Here is a 15980-nt window from a genome sequence, read left to right on the forward strand (position 1 = left end):
CAGACCGACTGGAGGTCATCGGTACGGGTTGGGACCAGACCGACTGGAGGTCATCGGTACGGGTTGGGATCAGACCGACTGGAGGTCATCGGTACGGGTGGGACCAGACCGACTGGAGGTCATCGGTACGGGTGGGACCAGACCAACTAGAGGTCATCGGTACGGGTGGGACCAGACCAACTGGAGGTCATCGGTACGGGTGGGACCAGACCAACTGGAGGTCATCGGTACGGGTGGGACCAGACCAACTGGAGGTCATCGGTACGGGTGGGACCAGACCCCTTTCAACTTCAATGTCTTCTTTGATTTCCTCTTCATTTTCCAGGCCTTTTGTGGATATGGGGCACGGAGGGGAAACGGTGGAAAGTTCATGGGTGGTGGCATGTTGGGGAGGAGGAAGTTCCTAGGCACTCGATATCTGGGGAACGCCGGACCTAGAAGAGGGAAGTACGAGTTGTATTAACAAGAGCGTATTAACCTACTGGTTGCTTATAAACTAGCCAACTTCTGCCTGGAGCATAAAGCATGATGTAACAGCCGGCTTGTGACTGCAGCTTTAGATGTGACTGGAGTATAAGACATGATGTAACTGACGGCTTGTGACTGCAGCTTTAGATGTGACTGGAGTATAAGACATGATGTATCAGCTGGCTTGTGACTGCAGTTTTAGATGTGACTGGAGCATAAGACATGATGTAACAGCCGGCTTGTGACTGCAGCTTTAGATGTGACTGGAGTATAAGACATGATGTAACAGCCGGCTTGTGACTGCAGCTTTAGATGTGACTGGAGTATAAGACATGATGTAACAGCCGCCTTGTGACTGCAGCTTTAGATGTGACTGGAGTATAAGACATAATGTAACAGCCGGCTTGTGACTGCAGCTTTACATGTGACTGGAGTATAAGACATGATGTAACAGCCGCCTTGTGACTGCAGCTTTAGATGTGACTGGAGTATAAGACATGATGTAACAGCCGGCTTGTGACTGCAGCTTTAGATGTGACTGGAGTATAAGACATGATGTAACAGCCGCCTTGTGTTCTGGATAGGTTGGATTATACAACCGAAATTCCAAAAAAGTTGTGATGCTGTGTAAAATGTAAATTAAAAAAGTATCCAATAATTTGGAAATCTCGTCCAGCCATATTTTATTGACAATAGCCATGCGGGTTGCCATTCACCCAGCTTTCCCAGAAAGTAATGAATAGGGAGCAGAAGAGGACACTCGTGGAGTCGTCGTCCCCCCCCCCCCCCCAGGGTGTACAGCAGTCGCCCCCCCACCCCCACCCCCCCAGGGTGTAGAGCAGTCGCCCCCCCCCACCCCCACCCCCCCAGGGTGTACAGCAGTCGCCCCCCCACCCCCACCCCCCCAGGGTGTAGAGCAGTCGCCCCCCCCCTCCCCCCCAGGGTGTAGAGCAGTCGCCCCCCCCCCCACCCCCACCCCCCCAGGGTGTACAGCAGTCGCCCCCCCTCCCCCCCAGGGTGTAGAGCAGTCGCCCCCCCCCCCCACCCCCCCAGGGTGTACAGCAGTCGCCTCCCCCCCAGGGTGTAGAGCAGTCGCCCCTTCCCCCACCCCCCCAGGGTGTAGAGCGTTCTCCACTATTAGGTATAATGAATAAAGCTTGGGAGGTGTTAGCCAGTACAGCAAACTATCAAGGTCTTTCTGTCTAATCTCCAGGAAGCTAGTGGGTGGGTGTGGGGGGAGGAAGAGATAAGACCGGATTCTCATGCACTGGGCCAATGTGCCTCGACCAGTGATTAGGGCGCCCCCTACAGGTCTACAACCTCTGCATTAGGTTGAGGGAAACATTACAATCTCCATGGATAGTAGAGAGAAGAGGTTGTAATAGTGCTAGTGGCACGTATAGACCGGGAGGGGGAGACGTCACCCCTATATGAATCCCCCCAGGGGATACAGACTGTGCGGTCATTACCTGGAGGAGGATTGTAGTATCCGCAGGTCATGTTGGCGGTCAGTAGTGGACTATCAGTTACAAAGGCCGAAGAAGCTGGAACATAGAAAACACCATCAGTGTAACCCACCAGTATACAGATGTAGGGTCTATAGACAGCTCATGTATGGGCACGGTGATGGCACTATTGATTTACAGTCATTATATATGTATAATATAACAGCAGAGTTGGGTGGCTCCAATAACAGTCATGGAGATGATGGGGATATGCAGCATTATTATTTGTACAATGTCCCAGCGATGTCACAGTAAATGGTGGTATAATGTGCATTCGCATATTACATGGCTCTTCACACTCAGCGAAATAAGCGGTATCAGTGGGCCAAAGAGAGTGAGCAAAATAAAGGCATTCACCAGAAACAAACAGCACCGACTACAAAAAACATGGGATATCGGACACCAAGGTGGTGCAGGAGGAGACAACAGAAGAGGAAGAGTGAAGAGGAGACGAAAGGAAAAGGCAGAGGAGACGGAAAAAGAAGAAGAGGAGACGAGCGGAACAAGAGGGCAGAGAAGGGGAGATGGAATTAGAAGGAGGCAAAGGAGACGAGACAGAAGAAGAGGGCGGAGGAGAGGAGACGAGCGGAACAAGAGGGCAGAGAAGGGGAGATGGAAGAAGAAGGAGGCAGAGGAGACGAGACAGAAGAAGAGGCCAGAGGAGAGGAGATGAGCGGAACAAGAGGGCAGAGAAGGGGAGATGGAATCAGAAGGCGGCAGAGGAGAGGAAACAGAAGAAGAAGAAGAGACGAGACAGAAGAAGAGTGCAGAGGAGGGAAGATGAGCAGAACAAGAGGGCAGAGAAGGGGAGATGGAAGAAGAAGGAGGCAAAGGAGACGAGACAGAAGAGGCCAGAGGAGGGGAGATGAGTGGAACAAGAGGGCAGAGAAGGGGAGATGGAATCAGAAGGCGGCAGAGGAGACGAGACAGAAGAAGAAGAAGAGACAAGACAGAAGAAGAGGGCAGAGGAGGGAAGATGAGCAGAACAAGAGGGCAGAGAAGGGGAGATGGAATCAGAAGGCGGCAGAAGAGACGAGACAGAAGAAGAGGCCAGAGGAGGGGAGATGAGTGGAACAAGAGGGCAGAGAAGGGGAGATGGAATCAGAAGGAGGCAAAGGAGACGAGACAGAAGAAGAGGCCAGAGGAGAGGAGATGAGCGGAACAAGAGGGCAGAGAAGGGGAGATGGAATCAGAAGGCGGCAAAGGAGACGAGACAGAAGAGGCCAGAGGAGGGGAGATGAGTGGAACAAGAGGGCAGAGAAGGGGAGATGGAATCAGAAGGCGGCAGAGGAGAGGAAACAGAAGAAGAGGGCAGAGGAGAGGAGATGAGCGGAACAAGAGGGCAGAGAAGGGGAGATGGAAGAAGAAGGAGGCAAAGAAGACGAGACAGAAGAAGAGGCCAGAGGAGAGGAGATGAGCGGAACAAGAGGGCAGAGAAGGGGAGATGGAATCAGAAGGCGGCAGAGGAGAGGAGATGAGCGGAACAAGAGGGCAGAGAAGGGGAGATGGAATCAGAAGGCGGCAGAGGAGAGGAAACAGAAGAAGAAGAGACGAGACAGAAGAAGAGGGCAGAGGAGGGAAGATGAGCAGAACAAGAGGGCAGAGAAGGGGAGATGGATTCAGAAGGCGGCAAAAGAGACAAGACAGAAGAAGAGGCCAGAGGAGAGGAGATGAGACAGAAAAAGAAGAGGAGGAGACGAGACGGAAAAAGAAGAGATGAGACAGAAAAAGAGGGGAGAGGAGATGAAAGAATAGGGCAGCGGAGACGAGACAAAAAAAGAGGGCAGAGGAGAGAACACAAGACAGAAAAAGAAGATGAGGAGACAAGACAAAAAAAAAAGACGGCAGAGATGAGAAGAGATGAAAGAAGAGGAGGAGATGGAAGAAGAGAAAAGAGGAGACTGAAAAAGAAGGAGCAGAGGAAAAAGACGACATGAAAGAAGAGGAGAAGAAGAGATGAGATAGAGGAGCATGGAGACATCTTTGGTTCTCACCATTTGGACTGATAAGCTTATCATCAGTGAAGTCCCCAGAGCACAGGACACCTGGCAGGCAGAGGGAACCGGTTACACATAACACTACTGGGTATCATGTCCATAGAAAGGCATGTGGGTGTAATACTAACCAGGCGTGGCATCAATGCTACTTCCATCGAAGGATGTGTATCCTGGAATAAATGCAGCTCCTGTAGAGACAGATGATGGAGCTGAGAACTCGTGCAGCGGGCCCAGCACACCCCACTCCCTGCCCAATATGGTGTGATGGAGCTGAGAACTGGTGCAGCGGCCCCCAGCACACACCGCTCCCTGCCCAATATGGTGTGATGGAACTGAGAACAGGAGCAGCGCCCCCAGCACACCCCACTCCCTGCCCAATATGGTGTGATGGAACTGAGAACAGGAGCAGCGCCCCCAGCACACACCGCTCCCTGCCCAATATGGTGTGATGGAACTGAGAACAGGAGCAGCGCCCCCAGCACACCCCACTCCCTGCCCAATATGGTGTGATGGAACTGAGAACAGGAGCAGCGCCCCCAGCACACACCGCTCCCTGCCCAATATGCTGTGATGGAACTGAGAACTGGTGCAGCGCCCCCAGCACACACCGCTCCCTGCCCAATATGGTGTGATGGAACTGGTGCAGCGGCCCCCAGCACACACCGCTCCCTGCCCAATATGCTGTGATGGAACTGAGAACTGGTGCAGCGCCCCCAGCACACACCGCTCCCTGCCCAATATGGTGTGATGGAACTGGTGCAGCGGCCCCCAGCACACACCGCTCCCTGCCCAATATGCTGTGATGGAACTGAGAACTGATGCAGCGGCCCCCAGCACACCCCACTCCCTGCCCAATATGCTGTGATGGAACTGAGAACAGGAGCAGCGCCCCCAGCACACACCGCTCCCTGCCCAATATGCTGTGATGGAACTGAGAACTGGTGCAGCGGCCCCCAGCACACACCGCTCCCTGCCCAATATGCTGTGATGGAACTGAGAACAGGAGCAGCGCCCCCAGCACACACCGCTCCCTGCCCAATATGCTGTGATGGAACTGAGAACAGGAGCAGCGCCCCCAGCACACACCGCTCCCTGCCCAATATGCTGTGATGGAACTGAGAACAGGAGCAGCGCCCCCAGCACACACCACTCCCTGCCCAATATGCTGTGATGGAACTGAGAACAGGAGCAGCGCCCCCAGCACACACCGCTCCCTGCCCAATATGCTGTGATGGAACTGGTGCAGCTCCCCCAGCACACACCGCTCCCTGCCCAATATGCTGTGATGGAACTGAGAACTGGTGCAGCGGCCCCAGCACACACCGCTCCCTGCCCAATATGCTGTGATGGAACTGAGAACAGGAGCAGCGCCCCCAGCACACACCACTCCCTGCCCAATATGGTGTGATGGAACTGAGAACAGGAGCAGCGCCCCCAGCACACACCACTCCCTGCCCAATATGCTGTGATGGAACTGAGAACAGGAGCAGCGGCCCCAGCACACACCACTCCCTGCCCAATATGCTGTGATGGAACTGAGAACAGGAGCAGCGGCCCCAGCACACACCACTCCCTGCCCAATATGGTGTGATGGAACTGGTGCAGCGGCCCCCAGCACACACCGCTCCCTGCCCAATATGCTGTGATGGAACTGAGAACAGGAGCAGCGCCCCCAGCACACACCGCTCCCTGCCCAATATGGTGTGATGGAACTGAGAACAGGAGCAGCGCCCCCAGCACACACCGCTCCCTGCCCAATATGGTGTGATGGAACTGGTGCAGCGGCCCCCAGCACACACCACTCCCTGCCCAATATGCTGTGATGGAACTGATGCAGCGGCCACCAGCACACACCGCTCCCTGCCCAATATGCTGTGATGGAACTGATGCAGCGGCCACCAGCACACACCGCTCCCTGCCCAATATGCTGTGATGGAACTGGTGCAGCGGCCCCCAGCACACACCACTCCCTGCCCAATATGCTGTGATCCCATAGCATTGCTATGCGCGAGAAAGGAGAAGGCAGAAACGGTTAAAAAATGCTTCTTCCTTCTCCTCCAGGTCCTCAGCTGTGACTCAGGAGCAGAGACTTTAATCCCTCATCATACTTCTGCTGTTGTCCGGGATTAAAGCCCAGGACCAAGCACCATCTATTGACCACACTTTGTCCTTAAGGGGTTAAACAAGGTTGTTTTTGTGTTACATCATTAGGGGCAGCGCATGCCATCTATTATATGCAGGCTACACGAGCCGCGCAGCTCGGGGCATACTGAAGATATTCCATCTGATGGGAAGGTCTCAGGTGATGCCAGACCCCCCTGGGGTGTAGATGATGGCATATTGCCCCATTCAGTTACTTTGGGACAGAAATAGTTACCAAAGCCAGAAGGGGTGAAGATTGATGCGTCCGGCTCTTACGGCGAGAAGCTTAGTGGACCATCGGCTTCATACTAGATACCCTGCTGGCTTAAACTAGAAAACTGACATCATGTATGGATATTAAGTCCTAGTTTCTGCAATACATCGTGGTGTGTCATCACATGATGCGGTTGTGATGGGTTCAAAGTGTTTGTAATTCATTGTTCTCATATGTTCATCGCCATGACTAAGAGTGCAATGCTTGAAGCACGTTGGCCCGTGAGGTTCTGGGTCCGCGCCTCATTGAGGATCCCAAAACTGCCCCGTGTGTAGTGGGTCGTAAAGGAATGTGTTAGGTCACTTAGCATAACTCGGGATAGGAGGGCTGGTCTCAGAGGGTGGTCTACACTGTAACAACCCCTCAGTCGTGGGATGAGGTTAGGACACGTTTTCCCCATTTAGCCCTTTCTCTAGGAATCCTCCAGTTGTGGCAGGAGGACAACCCAATAATCTCAGATACTAGTCAGCAAGTAGCTTCCCCCCGACTGTGAGGACAAGCCCCAGAATATGTTTCTTCGTGTGTCGCCTACACGGGGTCCTACTGCTGCCCCCAGTAAGCGTGTGGACATTCTCAGCACCAGACTCACATCTTGGGATAAGGCACCAAACCTGCAGTAGACATACAAGTCCTCATGTCCCGAGTCTGAGCAAGTCATGATGTAGCCCAGGAGTCTAGAGACATTAGATTGTGAGCTCCTGAGAACACAGGACGCATCGTGGGTGAAGTACAGATAACACATGGTGTAGAGATAAGTAGCATCAAGCACCTTCTGCCATCTTTTTCTTTGGTGGCTCCACTCCCCAGGCCCTTGCGATGTGGGTCAGGAGGATCTGGGTGTACTTCCGATGTGCCAGTTGGTTCCAGTGGATGGCGTCACGGCATCTGAGGCGCAGGTTGCGGCGGAAGTGATAGTGCATGTCCAGGACGTCCAGCTTGTGGATATCCGCCAGAGAGGTGCTGATGAAGTTCCCCTCCACGATGTCCCACCGCAGATTGTGTGTTTGGGGGTTCTGCATCTAGATCACAACCACAGGGCATTATATGGCATCCACCAGCGTACTGGGACCGCAACAAGCCCACCAACAGATGCTGCACTTGTATCATTTTTATGTTACACAATTGATAGAGAAATGCAGTAATCTCCTTAAAGTAGACGGATGTCTTAAAGACGCCGTGACTTCAGTGCACAGTAACCTTCTCCATCTGGCCCCGCTCCAAGGGCTGGACTACAACTCTGAATACTAGGAAAGTACCAGGAATTTGTTTGAGTTATCATCGTCTAAGGGAAGTTTTATTGCAGGAGTCAAGGTCATTAACACACAATAGATACTGTAGACGTGTGGTATTATAATAAGCCCAAACCGTAGGAACATGGAGGAGAAGCGGACACTTAGGCCAAGACTTTATAAGTGTTTACAGTCGGATTCATTACTATTTCCTGTTTTATCTGAAGAAGTTTGAAATATAAAAATACACAGGAAAAGGATTTCTACAATCATTATGGAAGCCGCAACGTCTTACTGTCCGTTTTCTCTAAGTAGGAGGTGCGGCCGACGCCACATTGTCTACTTCTAATTCTACCTGACTTGGTGAATTTCAATAACACAACTTAAAATGACCCCCCCCCCCCCCCCCCCCGTTACCGTTAGTTCAGGCAGTATCAGGGGAAGAACTTGCTATCATATTAGTACGCGGTGAAGGTGTTTGGCGTAGACGTTAACCGTATCCATAGCGCGCCATTACCACGAGACACATTGGTATCCCACTGTATGTGCCTGTAACGTGGGATATGCCACAGATCTCCATTGGAGATATAGACCGGGAGCGTTTCTTAGTGAATATGTCAAATGGACACATTATTGTGATGTGAAATGGCCTTGGACAGGGGTGTGAATACTTATCACATGTCCTATCTAGCCTGTGCAGCATGGTTACAGCACAATGCTCCGTCTTATTACGGCGACCGCACAAATCAGGCATCAGCTATTTCCGTACAGACATCTCCACTCACATCTCTCTTTATGGATAGGCCTACCTCTGGGATTTCGTCCTCTTTGTATCCGACCGGCATGGTCGTGGTCCATATAATGAGGCACTGGGGACTCAGCACCTCCTTGAGGCGTTGGAAGAGGTTGCCCAGGTTGGTCTTGTAAGCCTCCAGTTTTATGTCATTATACCTGCAGGAGACGAGGACAATGAGCATCTGTTGTGTCAATATGGCGGCAAAGCCCAATGCAATGAAAAGTGGTGGTCACCTCCCGAGATCCCAGACGCAGGAGTTTGCCATCACCACATCTGGTTGGGGGCCACCCCGGAAATCTGATAGTATGCTCTCCAGGTAAAAAGAGTAGGCACGAGTCAAAAAGTAGAAGCGTACAAGATGGTGGCCAGTCCGGAATTGACGCACTTCTCGGAAGGTGGTTTCATTGTGTAGTCCATTCAGTATGCCGCCCTCTACCAGCATGTCATTCTCAAAAACCCTTTCCCCCTACAGAGAAAAAAACATAATGGCTGAACCAGCAGCACAGAGTATTTCAGGTTAGCAGTGTGCTCATCTGGTGGAGTGTCACTAACAGAGTTACATGGCAAAAACATCAGAGACAACGCCCAGATCTCTCCCATATACTGCACAGATAGAGAAAAGGAGATCCTGCTCCCCTATCTCTATTTCTCCCATACACTGTACACATAGAGGAGAGGAGATCCTGCTCTCCTATCTCTATCTCTCCCATACACTGTACACATAGAGGAGAGGCGATCCTGCTCTCCTATCTCTATCTCTCCCATACACTGCACACATAGAGAAGAGGAGATCCTGCTCCCCTATCTATATCTCCCATACACTGCACACATAGAGGAGAGGAGATCCTGCTCCCCTATCTCTATCTCTCCCATACACTGCACACATAGAGAAGAGGAGATCCTGCTCCCCTATCTCTATCTCTCCCATACACTGCACACATAGAGAAGAGGAGATCCTGCTCCCCTATCTATATCTCCCATACACTGCACACATAGAGGAGAGGAGATCCTGCTCCCCTATCTCTATCTCTCCCATACACGGTACACACATAGAGAAGAGGAGATCCTGCTCCCCTATCTCTATCTCTCCCATACACTGCACACATAGAGAAGAGGAGATCCTGCTCCCCTATCTCTATCTCCCATACACTGCATACATAGAGGAGAGGACATCCTGCTCCCCTATCTATATCTCTCGCATACACAGCGCACAGAGAGGAGATCCTGCTCCGCTATCTCTATCTCTCCCATACACTGCACACACATAGAGGAGAGGAGATCCTGCTCCGCTATCTCTATCTCTCCCATACACTGTACACATAGAGAGGAGGAGATCCTGCTCCCCTATCTCTATCTCTCCCATACACTGCATACATAGAGGAGAGGACATCCTGCTCCCCTATCTATATCTCTCCCATACACTGCATACATAGAGGAGAGGACATCCTGCTCCCCTATCTATATCTCTCGCATACACAGCGCACAGAGAGGACATCCTGCTCCCCTATCTCTAGCTCTCCCATACACTGCACACATAGAGGAGATCCTGCTACACTATCTCTAGCTCTCCCATACACTGCACACAGAGAGGAGGAGATCCTGCTCCCCTATCTATATCTCTCGCATACACAGCGCACAGAGAGAAGAGGAGATCCTGCTCCCCTATCTATATCTCTAACGTACACTGTACACATAGAGGAGAGGACATCCTGCTCCGCTATCTCTATCTCTCCCATACACTGTACACATATAGAGATAGGGGAGCAGGATCTCCTCCTTTCTCTCTAACTACACTGTACACATAGAGGAGAGGACATCCTGCTCCGCTATCTCTATCTCTCCCATACACTGTACACATAGAAAGGAGGAGATCCTGCTCCCCTATCTCTATCTCTAACGTACACTGTACACATAGAGGAGAGGACATTCTGCTCCCCTATCTCTATCTCTAACATACACTGTACACATAGAGGGGAGAAGATCCTGCTCCCCTATCTCTCCCATACACTGTACACATAGAGAAGTGGAGATCCTGCTCCCCTATCTCTACCTCTCCCATACACTGCACACATAGAGAAGAGATCCTGCTCCCCAATCTCTATCTCTAACATACACTGTACACATAGAGGGGAGGAGATCCTGCTCCCCTATCTCTAACATACACTGACACATAGAGGGGAGGAGATCCTGCTCCCCTATCTCTAACATACACTGACACATAGAGGGGAGGAGATCCTGCTCCCCTATCTCTCCCATACACTGTACACATAGAGAAGTGGAGATCCTGCTCCCCTATCTCTATCTCTCCCTTACACTGCACACATAGAGAAGAGGAGATCCTGCTCCCCTATCTCTATCTCCCATACACTGCACACATAGAGAAGAGGAGATCCTGCACCCCTATCTATCTCTCCCATACACTACACACATAGAGAAGAGGAGATCCTGCACCCCTATCTATCTCCCCCATACACTGCACACAAAGAGAGGAGGAGATCCTGCACCCCTATCTCTATCTCTCCCATACACTACACACATAGAGAAGAGGAGATCCTGCTCCCCTATCTCTATCTCTCCCATACACTGTACACATACAGAGGAGGAGATCCTGCTCCCCTATCTCTATCTCTCCCATACACTGCACACATAGAGAAGAGGAGATCCTGCTCCCCTATCTCTATCTCTCCCATACACTGTACACAGAGGAGATCCTGCTCCCCTATCTCTATCTCTCCCATACACTGCACACATAGAGAAGAGGAGATCCTGCTCCCCTATCACTATTTTTGCCATACACTACATACATAGAGAAGTTTGTAAACTATTAGATCTGTATACAAAGAATAATATCTATATACAAGATATAAAGGTTGCAGACGTCACATCACAAAGTATAAAGATGGCAAGTGACATTACATCATTAGCTACACATTATTAACTAACTGGGTATAGCTCACATGTTACCATCACCAAAGGTTCCCTCACTTCTAGGGGTTTAACACACGACATCCTCATTCTGTTTCTGAAGCGTCCGTACTACTCACAGCTTCCAAGGCTTTCATGAGAGCCTCCAAAAAAACTTCTAACTTGAGAAGACAGGACCTTTTTATGCCCACACAAGTGACCATATGTCAGCATTCCAAATTCTTCCAAACAGAAAGGTGCGGGCCCATTCCTGTGTGAAGCGAAGATCAAACAGCTGCACATGGTCATAAATAAGGACTCTACATTGTCTGAATACAAAGGTAATGACACCTCTTCCTAGACCAAGATCTAATCTCAAATGTCCATCATGTGGACTTCACCCTTGTGTCCAAGTCTATCGAATTTGCACATCAAAAGAAGGGACATTTCTTCTATGTACACACATGTGACTGGTGGAGCCACCTACTCAGTATATCCTGACCGAAAGAATAAAATGTAATTAAATCTAAATAATCATACTTTCAAAATTGTCCTAACACCTTCTCCCCTATCTCTATCTCTCCCATACACTACATAGAGAGGAGGAGATCCTGCTCCCCTATCTCTATCTCTCCCATATACTGTACACATGGAGAGGAGATCCTGCTCCCCTATCTCTATCTCTCCCATACACTGTACACATAGAGAGGAGGAGATCCTGCTCCCCTATCTCTATCTCTCCCATATACTGTACACATGGAGAGGAGATCCTGCTCCCCTATCTCTATCTCTCCCATACACTGTACACATAGAGAGGAGGAGATCCTGCTCCCCTATCTCTATCTCTCCCATACACTACACACATAGAGAAGAGGAGATCCTGCTCCCCTATCTCTATCTCTACCATACACTGCACACATAGAGGAGAGGAGATCCTGCTCCCCTATCTCTATCTCTCCCATACACTGTACACATAGAGGAGAGGAGGTCCTGCTCCCCTATCTCTATCTCCCATACACTACACACAGAGAAGAGGAGATCCTGCTCCCCTATCTCTATCTCTCCCATACACTGTATACATAGAGAGGAGGAGATCCTGCTCCCCTATCTCTATCTCTCCCATACACTACACACATAGAGAGGAGGAGATCCTGCTCCCCTATCTCTATCTCTCCCATACACTGCACACATAGAGAGGAGGACATCATGCTCCCCTATCTCTATCTCTCCCATACACTGTATACATAGAGAGGAGGAGATCCAGCTCCCCTATCTCTATCTCTCCCATACACTACACACAGAGGAGAGGAGATCCTGCTCCCCTATCTCTATCTCTCCCATACACTACACACAGAGAAGAGGAGATCCTGCTCCCCTATCTCTATCTCTCCCATACACTGTATACATAGAGAGGAGGAGATCCTGCTCCCCTATCTCTAGCTCTCCCATACACTGTATACATAGAGAGGAGGAGATCCAGCTCCCCTATCTCTATCTCTCCCATACACTACACACAGAGGAGAGGAGATCCTGCTCCCCTATCTCTATCTCTCCCATACACTACACACAGAGGAGAGGAGATCCTGCTCCCCTATGTATATCTCTCTCATACACTGCACACATAGAGAATAGGAGATCCTGCTCTTCAGCGCTATCTCTTCATACACGCAGAGTGACTTTATACTGAACAACTAGCATCTGAAAATTCGCTCAAACGGACCCAGGACTTGCAGGGGGGCTGAGCGGGACATTGCTCAATAGTGGCTGCATTTCAATTCACTCAATTAAAGTGACTATGCAACAAGTTCTTGCTCAGTGTGAACAGGAGGTTATCCATCTCTGAAGAACTGCCTGTTCATAGTGAACTGATGCAGATGGGCGGCCAGAAGAGTGTGTGTAAAAGCGCAGGAGCAATAAGTCATGGGACAACTGTCGGCCGCCCTGCGTCTTACCCCTGTGGTGCCGGGCTCACTACCTACATAACAGCGGAGCTCACCTTGTCCCTCAGCTGCTTCTCAGACAGAAATTTATCATCCCGCAGCAGCTTCACAAGGTCCTTATAGACTGATCTCTGAACTGAAAAGACAGATGGAGACATGAGACCGGAGCCATCTACCTGACTACTGGGGGGAGAACCGCTGGGCACATGTGGGGTACAGAACAATGAAACGCTAGTACATCAAGTAGGAACGAGAGACAGTAGAAGTCTTGCTTAATGTGTGCAGTTTACTGAGAGGTCGGTGACTTGGAAGGATCACATGCCCGTGATTATGCGCCAAACTTTGTGAGAACACCAATCCCCACTGTTAACCCCTTACATGGTTCAATCAATATTGATCACTGTATGTAAAGGGTTCACAGAGGACGGGCGCTCCTCTGTGGCGTCATCAGCTTTCTGCTATGAGGGCCAGTCGTGGCAAAAGCCACTAGGGAGCAAGCACGGTGTAACCAACGAATGACGGCATATGACGGAGGAATAAAATAACAGAGCCCACACAGGTATGGCTTCGGCAAAACAACCCTACCTGACCCGAATCAGGCAGCTTTATCTATAGCCCCCATTTATTGGGGTGTCACAACGTGATTAGACGGCTTTCAATCCAACATTGGATACATTCTGACTTTCTTGATAGAGTTCCAAGTGACCTAAATGTTCTTAAAGTTCTTATCTTATCTCAACATATGTGTCCCTGTGCACAACGCAAACTGCCCAGTCCTGTTAGTGACCTTCTAACAAACCTCTGGCGACCTTTCACCTAAATTCTTACTCTGTGGCGAAGTTTAAATTCAAACATCACTTAAATATATTACTTAGTCCATGATTGTCCATAATCAAATGATGCCCTTTACATTCCCTCCTCTTATTTGTGTCGTCCGGACCGGAAAGGTCTTAAAGGTGTCTTCTTTCAGTTTGAGTACATGAGGATCAGAGGAACAGGAGGAGCTGCCAGAGGCCCAAAGGCTGACCCCAGCATCAGGACCGGAGGGATAGAAGGAGCTACCAGAGACCTACAGACAAACCCCCAGCATCAGGACTGGAGGAACAGGAGAAGCTGCCAGAGGCCTACAGACTGACCTACAGCATCAGAACTAGAGGAGCTCCCAGAGGCCTACAGATTGACCTACAGCATCAGGACCGGAGGGATAGAAGGAGCTACCAGAGGCCTACAGACTAACCCCCAGCATCAGGACTGGAGGAACAGGAGAAGCTGCCGGAGGCCTACAGACTGACCTCCATCATCAGGACTGGAGGAACAGGAGACACTGCCAGAGGCCTACAGACTGACCTCCAGCATCAAGACAGGAGGCACTGCCAGAGGCCTACAGACTGACCTCCAGCATCAGGACTGGAGGAACAGGAGGCACTGCCAGAGGCCTACAGACTAACCCCCAGCATCAGGACCGGAGGGACAGAAGGAGCTGCCAGAGGCCTACAGACTGACCTCCAGCATGAGGACTGGAGGAACAGCAGACACTGCCAGAGGCCTAAAGACTAAACCCCAGCATCAGGATCGGAGGGACAGAAGGAGCTGCCAGAGGCCCACAGGCTGACCTCCAGCATCAGAATCGGAGGTACAGAAAGGAGATGCCAGAGGCATACAGACTGACTTCCAGGATCAGGACTGGAGGAACAGGAGGCGCTGCCAGAGGCCTACGGACTGACCTCCAGTATCGGGACCGGAGGAGCTGCCAGAGGCCTACAGACTAACCCCCAGCATCAGGACCGGATGGACAGAAGGAGCTGCCAGAGGCCTACAGACTGACCTCCAGCATCAGGACTGGAGGAACAGCAGACACTGCAAGAGGCCTACAGACTAAACCCCAGCATCAGGATCGGAGGGACAGAAGGAGCTGCCAGAGGCCCACAAGCTGACCCCCAGCATTAGAATCGGAGGTACAGAAAGAAGCTGCCAGGGGCATACAGACTGACTTCCAGGATTAGGACTGGAGGAACAGGAGGCGCTGCCAGAGGCCTACGGACTGACCTCCAGTATCGGGACTGGAGGAGCTGCCAGAGGCCTACAGACTGACCTCCAGCATCAGGACAAGAGGAGCTGCCAGAGGCCTACATACTGACCTCCAACTTCAGGACCGGAGGAGCAGGAGGCGCTGCCAAAGGCCTACAGACTGACCCCCAGCATCAGGACCGGAGGGACAAAAGGAGCTGCCAGAGGTCCAAAGGCTGACCTCCAGCATCAGTACCAGAGGTACAGAAGGAGCTTGCAGAGGCCTACAGACTGACCTCCAGCATCAGGACCGGAGGAGCTGCCAGAAGCCTATAGACTGACCTCTAGCATCAGGACTGGAGGGACAAGAGGAGCTGCCAGAGGTCTACAGATTGAGCTCCAGCATCAGGACCAGAGAAAAAGGAGGAGCTTCCAGCGGCCTACAGACTGACCTTCAACTTCAGGACTGAAGGAACAGGAGGCACTGCCAGAGGCCTACAGACTGACCTCCATCTTCAGGACCAGAGGAACAGGAGGCGCTACCAGAGGTCTACAAAATCGAGCTCCAGCATCAGCACCGGAGGAACAGGAGGAGCTGCCAGAGGCCTTCAGACTGACCTCCAACTTTAGGACCAGAGGAAAAGGAGGCGTTGCCAAAGGCCTACAGACTAACCCCCAGCATCAAGACCGGAGGAACAGGAGGCGCTGCCAGAGGCCT

At 51.2% G+C, this 15980-nt stretch overlaps 1 protein-coding gene across 9 annotated transcripts in view; it reads right to left on the reverse strand.

Annotated features, from left to right (window-relative positions):
* Window positions 1-84: 84 nt before the first annotated feature.
* LOC136592629 (PC-esterase domain-containing protein 1A-like) overlaps window positions 85-15980 on the reverse strand; it is a 40390-nt gene continuing 24494 nt past the window's right edge. For 3 of the 9 annotated variants that reach the window (XM_066588607.1, XM_066588608.1, XM_066588606.1), the window contains exons 3-10: window positions 13312-13391; window positions 8645-8877; window positions 8425-8566; window positions 7156-7405; window positions 4099-4158; window positions 3968-4018; window positions 1938-2012; window positions 85-434 (exon numbers count right to left, since the gene is read on the reverse strand). In XM_066588607.1, the coding sequence (XP_066444704.1) occupies window positions 256-434; window positions 1938-2012; window positions 3968-4018; window positions 4099-4158; window positions 7156-7405; window positions 8425-8566; window positions 8645-8877; window positions 13312-13391 (1070 nt within the window). In that variant the 3' untranslated portion in view covers window positions 85-255. Of the gene's footprint in view, window positions 435-1937; window positions 2013-3967; window positions 4019-4098; window positions 4159-7155; window positions 7406-8424; window positions 8567-8644; window positions 8901-11455; window positions 11684-13311; window positions 13392-15980 lie in introns of those variants that run through there. The other 6 variants (XM_066588610.1, XM_066588611.1, XM_066588612.1 and 3 more) reach the window with 4 other exon arrangements.

The sequence above is a fragment of the Eleutherodactylus coqui genome, unplaced genomic scaffold, assembly GCF_035609145.1.
Source record: "Eleutherodactylus coqui strain aEleCoq1 unplaced genomic scaffold, aEleCoq1.hap1 HAP1_SCAFFOLD_32, whole genome shotgun sequence".
Classification (NCBI taxonomy): Eukaryota; Metazoa; Chordata; class Amphibia; order Anura; family Eleutherodactylidae; genus Eleutherodactylus; species Eleutherodactylus coqui.